Here is a 15,681-nt window from a genome sequence, read left to right on the forward strand (position 1 = left end):
AGTGGAATTACAAGTAAATGTCACGATAAAATCAAAGCATAACGACCATCGAAGAAGCTTTTCAGAGAAATATGCTATCCAGTACTTGTTTCTGTTTTGCTTTCATTTCGATAATGCTCGTCAATTGATATTTGGAGCCTAAAGCTCATGCAAGAAAAGATCTTTATCTTAGTGGGTTTCCAACACAAGGACGAAACGGGTTCGAACTAATTAGCCGAGGGTCTCAGTCAGCGTGGTATTAAGGCTCGGATGAATTCGGATGTATAAGTTTAGCATAATTATTCGGTGTAGTTTGGGATTAATCAGGTAAACTGAACCGCAGAAGTTGATGCTGCCATCGTGCTCGGTCCCCGAGGAGTCGGCTGTGTAACGCTTACATCTTTACCGATTAATTTCACGACCCTCTTCCAACTGCCTCGTCTCGCCTCGTGAATTGATTGCTGCTTTGAAGTGCTTGAATAATTTCTCTTGCCCGGTAATCGTGCTTGCCTTAATTTGCTGCTTGACCTAACCAATTTACTTAACAGCAATTTGCGAGCTCACCCAATTGGTAAGTCTCGAATTATATAATTTCCACTCCACCTATCCCATAAGTACCCCGCATTACAGTTATACAATATACATCAAACTTTTTCCAAACTCAATCCTTCTCTGCACTTCAACAAGATGAAACGCGCTTCGCTCAATCGACCGAAAACTTTGGAGTTGCATTTATTTCATGCGGGTAAACAAATCTCACAGGCTTACATAATCACACATTGGAAAATTGAAAAATACATATATCGCTTCCACAATTATCCGAGTAGGTTCATTGGCCAAGAATAAATAAGCCTCGCGGGTGAAATTGGCTCGTGTGCTTAAGTGTGGATCAAAATGAAGCGATCATTCGAAAATGCAATATTCCCAGAGCAATTACGTCATCGTGAGCTTTGATTGTAAAACGCCACGGTGACAAAAAAATAAAAAAAAAAAACAAAAAAAAAAACAGCGTGTACTCAATCGGAAATTGCCATTTAGGAAAGGCTTAAATTTTTCGCAAATTCATCCTATACAGCGCACGTATTGTACACGGGAAATTAGATCCTCGATTGGAACGATGCGAGTGGTGGGAAAAGCGAGGCACGGTGTCGATGAAACGTAATTTTCATCGCTGTTGAAGGCCCCAGAATTTTTACTCGTTTTCATGCACGCCTGTGTTTGCCCGGAGTGATTGCATTTTCGAAGACAAATATTGCGCCATTACGACAACGTGATTGGGTGCTGCAGTACGGAGATACCTACCCCCCCCCCCCCCCCCCGGCCTTCCTGCTGCCGCTGCTGCAGTTCGCACGTGCAAACCGCCGTGGCTGTTCACACCCTGTTTATTGCCGTAATTGCACCCCCTTAATTGCCTCCAGTTCCGCTTCGGCAGTCGGCACTGCAGACTTCGACGGGACTTTGAAACTGGCGAAAACTATCGGGCGAAAAATCGTTCGACGATTCGAGCCTCGCGTCTCGTTATAAAAACGGGAGGAACAATATCGCGACGAGTTTGGGAGAATGGGTGCTAATTATTCTCGATGGGCACTCTCCTTCGGCAGCCTGCGTCAATTCCAGATCCAGCGTTTGTTGGCCTGGCTTAAAGTGGCCCGTCAACCTACACGTGCAGTAACCCTTGCCGAGGGGAGAATGGGGGAGTCAATTAAGCGCAGTCGGTGCAGCACGTGCTTTTGAAAAAACTCGCGAGAGTGTCGGGTGCAATGTTTTTCGTTCCTCAATAGAATCGCGAATTTGTCTTCGAAAAGGCACCTCGCTACGTTGGTTAATAGCGCGATTTGACGAATGATTTTTGCGAAGAAGCTGCGGTCGAAGGATCGATGATCAATTGATCTCTAAGTCTCGGGATAATGTGTTTACGCGACTCGACAGCAGTCAGTTTTTTTAATGGAAAAATTATGCAGGTGGATGTGAGATGAGGAGTAGTTCAAAGTTTTTTCTCTCCCGCACTTGTCGTTATTCTTTTGCGAACTTCGCTGAGCGACAAGTGCCTGTATTTACGCGCATTAAGCGACTCCGACTAACCGAGAACACTCTCGTGTTTTACGCGTGACGTGCCGTGAACTTGGTGAGAAAAAGGAAAACCGATTGTGAGGCAGTTTTGAACCGAGGCACAAGGGCCGCATGGCACGCTGAAAATACGAGAGGACTGCGTGGATTGCGGTAAAATTTTAGCGTAGGAAGGAGAAAATAAAGGACGGAAAATAGTGGTAACGGGGAGAGAAATTAGAATTAAGATTGACGAATGTTTTCAGTCTGGAGGTACAACGAAAAAGAAAAAATTGCAGGGTATAATAATGACTCTTAGTTTTGAAAACCGGCTTGAGAAAACTATGAAGATTTCGAATTAAAAGAAGCAAAGTTGGGGGGTTGGTGGTCATTCGGTAGATTTCAAGCGAGACTTTTATTCAACCGCGCTCTCAGTTTGCCCCAAGGAACGAGGAAACAAGGGTATAAATTTATCGTTTGGAAAAACGTTTTCTCGTTGGGAAATTGACTCGTGAAATTTGTACGAGAAGAAGGGAGTGAGAGATGGTCTTAAAATATCCTGAAATATAAACTTAACGGCGGGAAATCGTTTCTCTGGGGTTTGAGCAATTATTTAGAAATTATTTGATTAAAAAGCTAAAGACGAGAAAAGGCTGCCTTTGGTTTTAAGATCTGGTCACAAGATTTCCAGCGAAAACTGCCCACGTTTACTTCGTGAAAAACTAGAAATATGGTATTATACGGTATCACAGAAAGGTCTGAATCGTCCAGAGAAGCAGCAATGAAATATGTGAAAAGTTGTTTTCGAGAGTAATCGCTTATGTATCGTGACGTTCTCGGTACTTCATTCAACCTCAAAATACCAAAGACATCTCGCGCTGGTGATAACGAGGGTAATTCACTCGGCTGAAGGTACTTTCAATGAAAACGTAAAGAACGGAAAAGAAACCTTGCGTTTAGCATTGGTATACATAATACAGAGCTGACGAAGATTGCATCGGATGTGCTTCAGGCGCGAATTTCAATTCCGAGGAAAGTTGCTTAATGGGGTCGTTATCCCTCAGGTCGAAACTTTAAGCCGTCGCGACGCGAACCTGGTTCCTGAATCCATTGAGAAGGAGCTAAGGGACACCTTCCATCGACAAGAAGTCTCTCCCTGATGTTCAAATTGAAAAGAAGTCACTACAAGGGGCAGCCTGGGGTTTTCTGGAAACGACTCTTCCCAAAGAGAGAGAGAGAGAGAGAGAAGGACTAAATATGGAAGAGAACAACGAGCCTTGGTAAGGGAATATCGATTAGCAGGACGCTTTTTGTTTTGTTTTTTTTTGTTTTTTTTTAAAGCGCTAATCGGTTAGACTTCCAGACACAACTTGATACTCCGTGGTCTTTCTATCCAGCGGTCAATGGGATAAGCGACAAATGAGTGAAAGCCTTTTGAAAGCAGCACGCTTCCAAGCGGTTGGATTCAACCGCGCTCGTCGATAAGAATGAGAAGGGAAAAAGAGTCGAAGTTTTCAGGATTCCGTCGTCGAGTCCCGACCATGTTCAAAGCAACAAGAGAGTGCAACTCCGAAGTCACAGTATGTACAAACAAGACTGGAAAAAGGAAAACAAGAAATCTGTGAGATAGGGGGGCCGATAGACTGGGCGAGTGGTGGGAAAATAAGGCGAATAAAAGAGGGATGAAAGAGAAGGAAAAATAAATAACACCGGCTTCCTACTTCGGTTCAGGCAGATCGAAGATCTCGGGCTTTCGAAGTCTGAGCCTCGAAGAGAATCTATAAGTTCGAGGATAGAGTGGATGAAAGCTCGACCTGCCGTACTGAGCGTCCAGAGTAGTGGAAACGGGGTGGCAGCTCGAACATCAAACGGAATCTTTAGTGACCGATTACGGCGGCGGTTGAAGTGCGAATCTTTTTCCGCCCCGCGTGTCTGCAGCGACTTTTCCTCCATTTTCATACCCGGCAGGAACAAGTACATATAGGTACGTACTTCCTCGTTTCCGTCGTTCCGTCTCTACATAAACTCTCGACGTAACGCGACGTCTTTGAGACACGTTTCCAGTGCTTTTACGTGTTATAAGAGACCCCGTTATTCTTCCACCTCCACCTCCACCTCCACCTTCCTTCCCGCTGCGTTATACTCGTTCCGTCATATTTGCTCCGATACTGCCGAGCTCAATATATTCACCCTCCAAAATCCCCTTATGAATTTCCATCCACCCCCCTCGCGGGAGAAAATGAGAACGCATCGACTCTCGCCGTTGCCGTTGCTGCAACGTCGCATGAATGAATGAGTGAGGTTAACAAGAGTTAAAACTATCGGTCTAGCGCTGACGATGACTATTTCGTTTCATTTTTTTTTTTTTTTTTTTGTTTGTTTTCTTTTCTTTTCGTTATTCAACAATTTCGCATCCTCGCTATAAGTGAATCAGAGCCACAGAGTACGGTGTGAAAAATAATTAACAACTCGCTCTTCTCCGAGGTGAAAACCCTGTGACGTAAACAAATGGGTTGTTAGCGAGAGATGAAAATCTGCGGGTAAAGGGGAATAGATTTTCCCCGAGAGCTGCGGACCGGCTAGCTAGAGACGGGGGGAGGAAAAGGAGATGGCCGTACAAATTGATGGGTACAAAATACGCCCTTGCCCTACGTGCGCCGATGTATTATACACGTGTTCACGTAGGCAGGCACGTAGTCCTATACGTACAACGGGGTTGCCTACGTCGTTTACCCCGCCCGCGAGCCCTGCAGACAGAAGCAAAGCTTCCGAGTGGAAAATTGAAAATCTTGTGTATGCACAACGCGAGGAATACAATCCGGCTTCAAAGGATCATAAATAATTATCTTGCGTTCCGGTTTCACGTGTTGCGTATGCCAATGTACAGTTGTTGGGGTGAATAGCGGTGTGTGTTCTTAAGCTTGAAGTTGAAAGAGGAACGAAAAACGCAGAACGAGGAAACTGGGGTGAAGTCTTCCGCGGTTCTCAGTTGAGACAGAGGCCAAAATCGGCGGAGGACCGCTCAGCTTTTATATGGAAGTTTACTGCTTTGCTCAAATCAACTCAGTCCGGCCCCTCGCTAAAACATCACGGAGCAGACGAAGCGAGTTCGAGTTTCGTCTCGTGGAAAGAAGCAACAATTCGGTTAAATATACCGCCGCCTTCTCAGTTTACCCCACGTTATATTCGTCCTTTTCGTTTACTTCGACCACTTCACGTTGACTCGATTTCCTACTTGCCACAATCTGTTGTAATAACTATATATACTCTTCAGAATCTGCCTTTGGCAACACTTACAATCCGGGAGACGATTTTTATCGTTCTTCAAAACTTCATCCGGCTTTTTAGTAAAATTCAAAGTAGCTACAGATTTACGATTCATGATCCAGGATCCTGTTTCACCATAAAAAAGGAGAATAATTAATCAACTAGTCGTCTCTACTCACCAGAGCGCCAAGTGATAGTGGATGATGGCTCGTTCGGGCTGCGAAGAGTCCCTGAGAAAGTTGGCGAAATTGTAATGCATCTTGGCGTTGTGTGGCAGGGTCCGTAGGCCAGACCTGAAACGAGATGATCGTTACTCAGAGCATTCGAGCTCGGTTATGCGTGCTTACTCCGCAAGCCCACCGGCGCCCGTTAATTATCCGACACTCTGTTCCACACCCTGGCAATCGGTGGCTCGGGGCCAAACCGTTGTTTAGAGGCTCGACGGGATCCGTAAAACCTTTGCCTCCCCGCTTATACTGTGTATGTCTGCTCACTCAGGCGGATTAGAGATCGCACGAGTGAATTTCGCGAGTGTTTATGCGGGTGACGAAAAAGTTTGGTGTCAGCGGTTGTCGGGGAAGGAGAATTGCAACTGCACTGCGCGAGCTCGCGAATTGCTGAGAGAATTGCAGATCGGGGTGAATTTGTTATTCACGGAGGATGCTGGCGAACTGGCGAACTGGCGAACTCTGGACTCCCTCGGGTCGGCGGAAAAGCGGGAAAAGATGTCACGACGCGGCGAGGTATAAACCCAATATAACTTCTATATAAGAGTAATTCCCGGCCGAGACTTTCAAGCACCGTATACCGCGGCCAAACAAAGCAAAGACCGAACCAGACTCCGTCCTCCCGAGGGACGATTCCAATCTAACCAAACCGGCTACAGCTCCCACACCGGAACGGCGGCACTCCGCTGCACCTTCACCCTTGTCCCACTTTTTCTGCGCAACGGGAGAATCGACGTCGTGGAATAGACAAGATCTCACCCACCTGAGCAACGTCTCCCTCGACGTCCAGTCACGGTTCCGGAGCACCGTCCGACAGCAGCCCGATGCTAAAAGTAGCACCACTCCCGCGGTGATGAGACTTCGTCTCCGCGGAACCGCCGTCCACGTCACCTGAGCTCCGTACACCGTCAGCAGGATCGAGCCGACGCTGGAATTGCATGGTTGGATAGTTACTTCGACTTGCACTCTTTTTGGCATGTCCCGTCGAAATCTGAGAGCAGTGAGACTTTTGATCTCGAGATGACCTACCTGGGTATGTAGAGGATTCTTTCAGCCATGACGAAGCCAACGGTGACGAACAGGTTCGAGGCTGGTAGAAAAGGCAGCACCAGGAACATCCAGCCGAGGATCAAAGGTGGATGCCTCTGTTGCTGAAAAATGCCAAATCGCGGGGTTCTCGTTAATCGTAAAAGCTCCGATGAGGAATGAGCTTTCAGCTGTACAGTGGATGGTAACGCCTGGTCGGAATGACCTCGATACATCGTCGTGTGACGTTAATTATTATAGAATTTCAGTGCAGTTTCTAATTAGAATTCCATGATCCTCGAGAGCCGGGCGAGCTTTTGTGCGTCTGAGTAACGCTCGTTTATCGCTTGCGATGTAAGCCCGAACTGCATGATGCAGGTGTCGTGCGAGATAGGTGGTGCATGGTCAGGTGGTTGTATCCCGGTATCCCGGTATTCAGTTGTGGAACGGGCGTGTACGGGTCACTGGTTTGTGTCCAGCTCGTGCATTGTATTTCAATGCTACGCCTGATATGAGAGGGCAAACATGGAAATGATTGCCCGGGAATTTGCATATTTTAATAGAAACAACACACGCACACACGGCAATCACGCCACTGCCAAGCTCCAGCGGAGGTCTAGCGCCACACGTACCAGCGTTTTATAAATACGTAACCGTGCGCGTCTGCTCGGCAGAGACGAGGTGAGTCTGTTGCACAGGCGTGCCTGCTCGTGTTAAATTTCTGTGTTCTACAACCCCCTCCTCCTCCATCCACCGCTAATCTCCTCGTCACCCGTGTTGCCTCCGTTGCGTGCGTACCTCGTGGTTATTAAGTATGTCGTGCTGAGATATCACGCGCCATTGATGGCGATCAGATATTAAACGAGATTCAGGGATGATCAACCGACAAGAAAAGTACCCGAAGTAAATATAACACCACGATTTTTCCCGTTTTCTAAGATGTTGTAGTACATCGAAAAACATCTGCAGGTACGCTTTTTTCCGCGAGCTGATTCTGTTCTCAAGAGATAAGCGATGCAACCCCGGGGGTAAAATTCATTGAGCATAATTTTTTCGTTGATAGTGAATAACGTCCAGTCGGTTTCATCGAAAACTTTTCAGTCGCCGTTGTTGAACCCTGTAAGAGACCGTTTTCTGGCGGTAAGGCTTACGGGCAGTTTTCGCCCCTTGAACGTCTGAATTGGCACGTGAGAAAAAAACGGGATCAATGCTTTTTGATGTACTACAACATATCGCGGAATGAGCCAAATCGGTCAGGTACATCTCGGGCACTTTCCTGGCAAGTCGTTTTGCACGACGCGCTACGTTGGGGAGGAAATTGCGAAAGTCAAAGAGCCAAATTTTCCTCGAGCTGTGAAGAGAAGGGTCGCAACTCGGTCCGGTCATTCCGGAGTCTTAGCACCGGTGAAATTGGGTGAAGTTTCGAGTCGTGCGCATTCGTGTGAACGCCGAAACGACGCGGGGCGCTTAACCGAAAACTAGGAGCCCAGCGTCGGTCGAAATTAATTGAAACCCTCCGATGTTTCATCCTGACTTCAGGCCGTTGAAGGAGAAAGGAACTCGGCGACTCGCGATCTTCCGGCTCTTGGAGCCGCGCCCTGATGCGTGTATGTTATGCCTTGTGTGCGAACCCACGCGGGATGATATCGCTTTGTCTAATTATAATCGACGCGGCACTATTCATCAATTAAGTGAACCGCTGTTGTGGGACGCATTCCGGAAACGCCTCCTTTGCCCGGAAGCCTGCACCCCGATGTTCTGCAGCTCGACGTGCCCGCGGGCAAAACCCCGATCCTACAACCAGTTCGTGCGTCGTTAGCACGCATTATTAACACGGCTCGATTGGTGGCCCGCACCCATACACACGCTTTGCTATCGCACAATGGAATCAGAGGATTTGTGGTCACGCCAAGTCAATAGCCATTTAGGATATTCGCGGTCTTCCTTTACGGCCGAACCCCCGGCTGCGGGTCCTCAGACTTCGATCCCGACTCGTCAATGCAAAGGACAACGGATCACTGAAGTTGAGTTGTTTTGAGTTGCGATTGAATTGTTGTTTTCTTAGTGTGGAAACTTTCTACGTCTCGATTGTTCACTTACCTGCGAGATCATTTTTCGTTTTTATTTTCTTCAGAGGATGAAAAAGCCCCGGGGAACTGTACGAGAGCAACTCAAGGCTGGTTGGACCTTCGCGTCCAATTTGAAACTCGTGTAATGCAGGTTATTGCGGAAAACGAGATCGTAAAATAGTTTTGAAAGAAGTTCAAAAGCGCGGAACCGTTCACAGGGAGTTATGTAGTATATAGTTATATGTATATGTATAACCTGAGAACCTCGCAGAGAGTACAAGAAACTTGTAATTAATCTTGGAATTAAGTTACCGCGCGTGTATTGTTCCAAAGTTTTGCCAACTGTAGTACACGTCGAGAGCTACACAGCCGCAAAGCTCTCGGTTCCGAGTCGTTTTCGCCACAAGAATGAAAATGGAACGGATTTACCGCGTACGCCCTGGTAGAAAAATATACGAGATATACGAGACCCGATTTCAAAGTTTTAACGCTGTTACCCGCCGCTCTCTCCTCTCCAAGATGCAACGCTGTTTTCCATCGCGGCAAGAGCTGGGCTCGCGTTATTTGCTCGGCCGTTTAACGATTCTTTCAGGAACGATGAATTCCGATCGTAATTAGAATCGCAATATATTCCAAGCGCAAATGATGTTTGCAGAAAGCAAAGGACAAAGGACAGTACGTGATTATGGTGAAAGTAACGAATGAGCGATTGAACGAATTATTGGAAAAGCTGCAAGTTGAAAGACACTGATTGTGAAAGATGCATCTTCATAAGTAGAATAGACTGTTCTGAAAAGACGAAGGAAAATGGAAGAGAGAAGAGATAGAAAATTCTGCACCAGCTCATTAACTTACAAGGAAACGAGAACCTGTTATTACTCCTGCTTTCCGTTTATGAGAGTTTCATCGTGGAAAGGCCGTTAGAAACTTATTGGCGTGATAATTTTCCGCCTGATGTCTTCCGATAGTAGCTTCAGGGAAAGAGAAGCGAAGCGCTGAGGATTCACAGAGGGAACTGCAGCAGCAGCAGCCACTGCGGTTTAAATTTCTATCCATAACTGAAAAGGGAGTTTAAGCCTACGATCCTTCATAATCGTCGATATAAAATTCAAATCAGTGACTTGACCGCATGATTTTCAAAACAGTGAGACTTCTATATCGTCCGATGCATCGGGGCGCTTTTTTGCGTTTGATAAACCTGCTGTGAAAGCTTGAAGATGCAAAAGGGTGAAAGAGAGAAAGAATCAGCGTCCTGGCTGAATGAGAGATCGCGGTGAGGACCTAATTGAGGATTAATTAAGATGACTCTGGTTATGTACACACAGGCGAGCTCACCTTTTGTCTTTGCTGGATTGAAAATACGACAGCCAATCTGTCTTCGATCCGGACGGATCTTCTCGGCGGGGGATTAAACTCGGGATAATGGGACAACGAAGGTGTGCAAGGCTATCAATTTAATCCCGGATGTTGTATCGCGAGCTGAACCAGCCGGGTAACACGATCGCCCCACACTGACGCGAACCTTTTACTGGATACCAACCATCCCTGTCATTCCACGACTGTTCAATGAAATTTGGTGAAAAAAATTAATGAATACGTGCGATTGAGGGTTGAATTTGATGTGATTCTTACTTTTTTTCCTTCCTTATCACGAGTGTAACGAAAAAAATTGATCAATCATTCTCAAAGCTCCCATCATTTTTTCTTCATTTTAACATATTAGATGATATAGGTACCAGGAACCTGTACGTATGTAGTGGAGAATGTAACTGAAAGATTACAACAGATGATGTTTTCTTCTTCTACTTCTTTTTTTTTTTTTTTACTCTTCTCCTCATCTTATTTTACTTGCGAAAAGCGATCCGTCGTAAAAGTAAAACGCCTATTCGTTCGGCCAGTCAACTACGTCCATCCCTCATGAAGTAGACCAACGAGAAAGGGATATAAATAAAATTGAACCATCAAAATGTGGGGGGGTTGAGTAGAAAAAAAATTTAGTGCGTTTAAGATAAGCGCTCAGGGCATACTAAAAGTTTCGGTCTATATTGTGTGTATACATGCGGCGGAGTATTTTCTAGCGCTTGATTCGGTCTGGGGATGGGGGAGAACGAAGCGTCGCGTAGCTGAAGAAAGAGATAAAACAAAAGAGAAGAAGAAGGAAGAAGAGAGAAAAATAAACAGCGTAAAAAAGATAAACGGGTGGAGAATTAATGGACACTCGCTCAATGCCGCGGAAACAATTTATCCGGAAAACTCGGTAGCCGTGGGCGCTTTCACGGGATTATCTCGGTTCTGTTCTCGGAGGCACGTCCCTCGGCGTCGCGTCGCTTTCGTCGGCTCTTCTCCGACGGACCCCGATGAGCTAAACCCTTGCGAACCGACCCTTGCTGCAACCCCTCGTTGTATCTCGCGAGAAATGTCCACCTGCGGACAGTTTTTCACCCTCGAACCTACGTCGGGCACGAAAAACAAGTCATCACCCGCGCAAAGCGTTCGGGTGTTCGCTCATTTTCACCTGTCTGAAAACAATCCAGACGAAGTGATCCCGAAACAACTTTAATGATCGGAAAATTACTGGAATTTTTACAAAAATTTTAGATCTTGCACAAGTTGTATCGACATGTTTTTTTCTAGAGAAGAAATTGCAACGCACAGTTTCAAGTCGTTGCGGTAAATCATTCGAAAGATACGTTCAACCGAAAAACGAAGAAAGCTCCTCATATTTTTACCCCTCATTATCACACGGTGTTCTACATAATATGTTTCTTAAGCTTCTGAGGTCTAAATTACTCGCCATGGGGTTTCTAAAAATTTGTTCCGCGCAAAAAAGTTTTTAGGTCTCAATAAACCGATAATGAAACTTCTATTCCTCTGCAATAAGGCGCAAGAAAATACTTTTAATCCATAAATTTTATCGCACACGTACCTATAGATTTCATTGTTCACCGCTAATCTTAATCCTATTCATTCCCTCGCAATATCGTATCGGGTAATCGGGGAGCGCGAAAGCTTTCGCAAATCGCGTTGATCGCGTGTATCGAGATCAGCTGCAGGTGCTCGAGTATATCCACCGTTCGTTCTCCTGCATCATTACCCGCTTGCAGTTCATAGCTGCGACTATGCTGGTACCGTTAAGCGGGGCATTACACGATGGGTTATGGTCGATAGAGGCCGTATCCATAACATAACCGATTATCAGTACGACCGATTTATGGGTTCGATCGCTTTCGGGTTCTGAGAGGATTTGATCGCACATTATCCGCGAATTACTTACTGTTCAAAGACGGTTACAGGGGTGGGTTTCAGGACCACGAAATCGGAGCGGATATTTTTTCTACAAAATTTTCTATCCCAAAATACACGGAACTACTGTTACTATTTCTTGTAAGATTCACCGATCTTTGATCGTCCACTTGCGATGCGGTACAACAAGTTTTATTTTTCATAAGGCGAAATGTCGAGTGAAATCAAAGTCTACCGTAAGCTGCAGAGAGGCAGTCTGGGAGCGGGAATGGAAACGGCAGGGCAGAGTTAGCAGCTTATAATAATATATACGAGAAAATATATTTGAGCTGGTTTTATTAACTTAATTAACGATGACGCCCAAGTGCCAGGCGAATACTCGTGTTAATTAAAGAGGACTCCTTCGGTACCGCAGCAGGCTTGACTCGTCTTCGGACCACTTTCTGGTCGGTCTTCAAGTTATATACCAACTCTGCTCAGCGCCTATATAATCGTCGACGAATTCTTGACTACACAAGGGTGTTCAACAGGCGCATAATGGGCGTAATGGTGGCGGCAAGTTTGGGGGTGTGATTTAATTCCCAGGACACTCAGAGATCGTTTGAAAGGCGCTAAAACGACTCACCTCAAAGTCCGTGAATGCTTTGTAAGTGAGCACCACGCAGCCGCCGAAGAAAAGACAGGTAGCCAAATTCCTCGCGTCTGCAACCGACGCCACAAGGGGTACCGAACCCATTTGCCAGTCGTGTGACAGCGTCGCGGGGCATACCAACAGCCAGAAATTCAGTGCAGCCAGGTAGCAGAAAGTCAGCAACCTGCAACAGATTTTAAAAGACGATTCAACACCGTGACAATGAATCCAGATCGGAAGATGCGGGAGGTAGAGGAAAAAAGGACCCTGACGATGAGAAAACGCGACATCCGTTGTCTTGTTGCGGAGACAATGGATGCCGGTCTAGGCGTATGGACGATGGGAGGGTGTCGATATAGTGGAGATTATATCGAGAGATGCTGATAGTGGGAAAATGAAAGCTCAGCGTCAGCAGCAGACGCCTCTGCGGCACGACGAGCTCGCACTTCTGAAAGCACCATCCAGAGCTTTTTCTTCTTCAGCTTGTTCGATAGCCGAGCCACTCGAGGTGCCGTGAACAATGTCAACCCCGGTTCGAGACCACCGAGCCTTCCGCGAGTGCTTCACCCAGCAATTTTTATCGAGGCGAAATTTTTTCGGTAAGGGTTGCAATTATCCATGCGTTGTACACGCGCGATTCGCGACCCTCTCCACGTTTCGACCCGGTCCTTTATTACGACCCAAGATTGGTCCTCGAGTCGAGGCAAGAAGAAGTGAATTCTTTTCGTCACTCGAGGTGGTTCGCTCATCGCGAGTGATTGAAAAAAGCTGCCCGCCAGTCTTGAAAGTGCCTGCAATCCAAAAGAGGCATTCTATCGATTTTCTCTCTCGTCACTTCTTCTTCTTCGCTTCTACTTCTTCGTCATGTTTTTTCACCCTAACTTTGATCGTTCCGACTCCTCCAGCGCGGGTAGTCTGAATTTATCCGATCAAGTGAGCTGTGCTTTTTTGTTAGTTATATATTATTCAGAGCCCCCGGTTCTTTGACAGGGTTGTTTAGACGCGGTTTTAATATTGTACCACGAGGAAGAATGATCGTCGGAAAAAGTCCTCACCGTGGGAATTTAAATACCGAGTAAAGTCGAGCGTCTAGACTCCGTGCAGCGACGAAATTTTGGGCTTAAGGATATCAACGCTGAGTTTTTGACAAGTCCCGTCGAGATAGTTTCACCGAATTTGAACAACGATCCTGGTAACTTCTCGGTGAAACGGCATCGCACGAAATGCTATGAGCAGAGCAGAGGAAAGGAAAGAGAAGGTACCTTATCGATACTATATCACGTTAGCATAACGAGAGAGATCTGCAAGTCCAACGGAATTTCTCTATACGCATACTGAGACTGGGAACAAAAGTCGGATCTCGGTTTTGCCTTGGATTTTTATTTTCAAGAAATTTAACCCCCGTCAGGGAGTCAGAATTCCAAGGTTTCTCTGTACAAAGGGTCGAAGAACCGAGTGTAGGTATCACAAACAAAATGTAACATTGAATTAGGGTGAAAAGCATGCACGTTTGAATTAACGATTATACCTGAGCCCCACCCGACCGACGTCGCCTGTTGCCATCTCCGCTTCTCCATACTTTAATGAGATTAGCTCTCCGAATATTAAGCTCCTTCTAATCCGTGGTACATGGAAGAAGTGTCTAGCATCAAAATTCCGCGTGGTCTCTATATTAATCCTCACGGTTGGTCACCGAATAAAAAGAAGCTTCGATTCTTTATTTTTCTCACCCTCGTCATCGTCGTGGCCAGAGGCGACGCACGTTCACGAGTTATCAAGTTGCGTGACACGCAGCGTTTCTCTTGTACACACAACTCAGTATCAAAAGATGTTAATTTGTCACCTGCACGTAGTACTCCTACGCTAGCGTGCGTCAAATATTCAACCACCATGATCGAGAGGTCTGTCACTGTTAAGTAATTGTTAATTAATTACGTTCCGCGATGTGTGCAGCAAGTTATGACCAGCAGAAAACCGAGAGGGACGTTGCCTTGAAAATTGGATACAAGACTGTCGGAGAAACTGGCCTCCAACAAACCTGACTTCGCAAGGGGTTCGGCTTGATGACCGTGATGTTCCACTCGTAATATCTGCCACTTCGCAGTTGAGTAAGTCGGTAATAACCAGTCTTGAGTGGGCCTGTCATCTGCCCGACCCATGTCAAGTATTTCTCTCTGCTGCTCAAACGTCGCGCTGTCAACACTTTCTCGCTGTCTTGGAGTCTGGGTGCAATCATTGGTTCCCAGGCGACATTGGCCACGGTGGATTGTTGACGAATAAGCCGTCGGTACGACGAGAACAGTTTTTTTTTCTCTTTTTCTTCCGCTGCGTCTTCCACTCTGCGAAATTTCAGATTCAACGTAACCTCGAATAAGTGTATAATAAACATTCGGAAATGAATCCTCTGGGTTTCAAACAGCTGTTAAATTTTTTTCCATTCAGATTGCAAAGCACCGCGTGCTGCTTGGCTGAAAATACGGTTCAAGATATATCTCGGAGATTTTTTTTCTGCGAGCTTGAATTTTTCGGGGTTCTCAGCCTGATACTAGGAATAACAAATTTGAGGGTTGGCAGGACGAAAAAAACCCCATCATGGCGGACGTCCCAGGATAAAAGAAGCACACGTGTCAGGCTCCTCGTCACTGTTGCTTCGCAAAATTGTCACATTAGCTTCCATCGCAATCGCAATAACAGTGAGCGAACAAGTTCGACGATCTTTCTACCTCCTCGACGAATTTTGCACTCGTATCTCCCCGCGGATAAACATCCCGATTTCCTTTCCCTCGACGCTTCGCTAATGTACTACAACCTGGACAATTCTTCTCCCGTTGACCGACTCCGCGGAGCCCTCGGTCTAGCTGCAATGCGGCACACCAGACTCCTGGTCGTTTCACCCTGGGGCACCAATGACCTCCGTGCATTCCTGTTTCCCCGGAGATCACCTGTGGGTACATTCATTTGCCTTACTCGGTTGCACGTCTGCGACACTCTGGCAAAACGGACTTGCAACCGTTACAAGCAGTACGATCGAATGCTCGGAAGAAGTTTTTGAAATAGTGTCTCGGTGCTGTGAAAAGTTGGTAAATTTTGGTCTAATCAGATGGTGAGGTCGTTAGGGTCTTCGCGTAAGATCGATGGGACGGTGATTTCCAGCATTAAGCATTGGGTGAAAGGTTACATCTCGATTCTTCGT

General features: G+C 46.2%; 1 protein-coding gene across 1 annotated transcript in view; it reads right to left on the minus strand.

Moving 5' to 3' along the window:
- LOC124412525 (protein O-mannosyl-transferase TMTC1-like) overlaps nt 1–15,681 on the minus strand; it is a 143,739-nt gene that overhangs the window by 17,458 nt on the left and 110,600 nt on the right. The window contains exons 8-11 of the mRNA XM_046892469.1: nt 12,483–12,672; nt 6,549–6,670; nt 6,283–6,447; nt 5,472–5,585 (exon numbers count right to left, since the gene is read on the minus strand). Coding sequence (XP_046748425.1) covers nt 5,472–5,585; nt 6,283–6,447; nt 6,549–6,670; nt 12,483–12,672 — 591 coding nt within the window. The remainder of the gene's footprint in view (nt 1–5,471; nt 5,586–6,282; nt 6,448–6,548; nt 6,671–12,482; nt 12,673–15,681) is intronic.

This window comes from Diprion similis, chromosome 11 (assembly GCF_021155765.1).
Source record: "Diprion similis isolate iyDipSimi1 chromosome 11, iyDipSimi1.1, whole genome shotgun sequence".
NCBI lineage: Eukaryota > Metazoa > Arthropoda > Insecta > Hymenoptera > Diprionidae > Diprion > Diprion similis.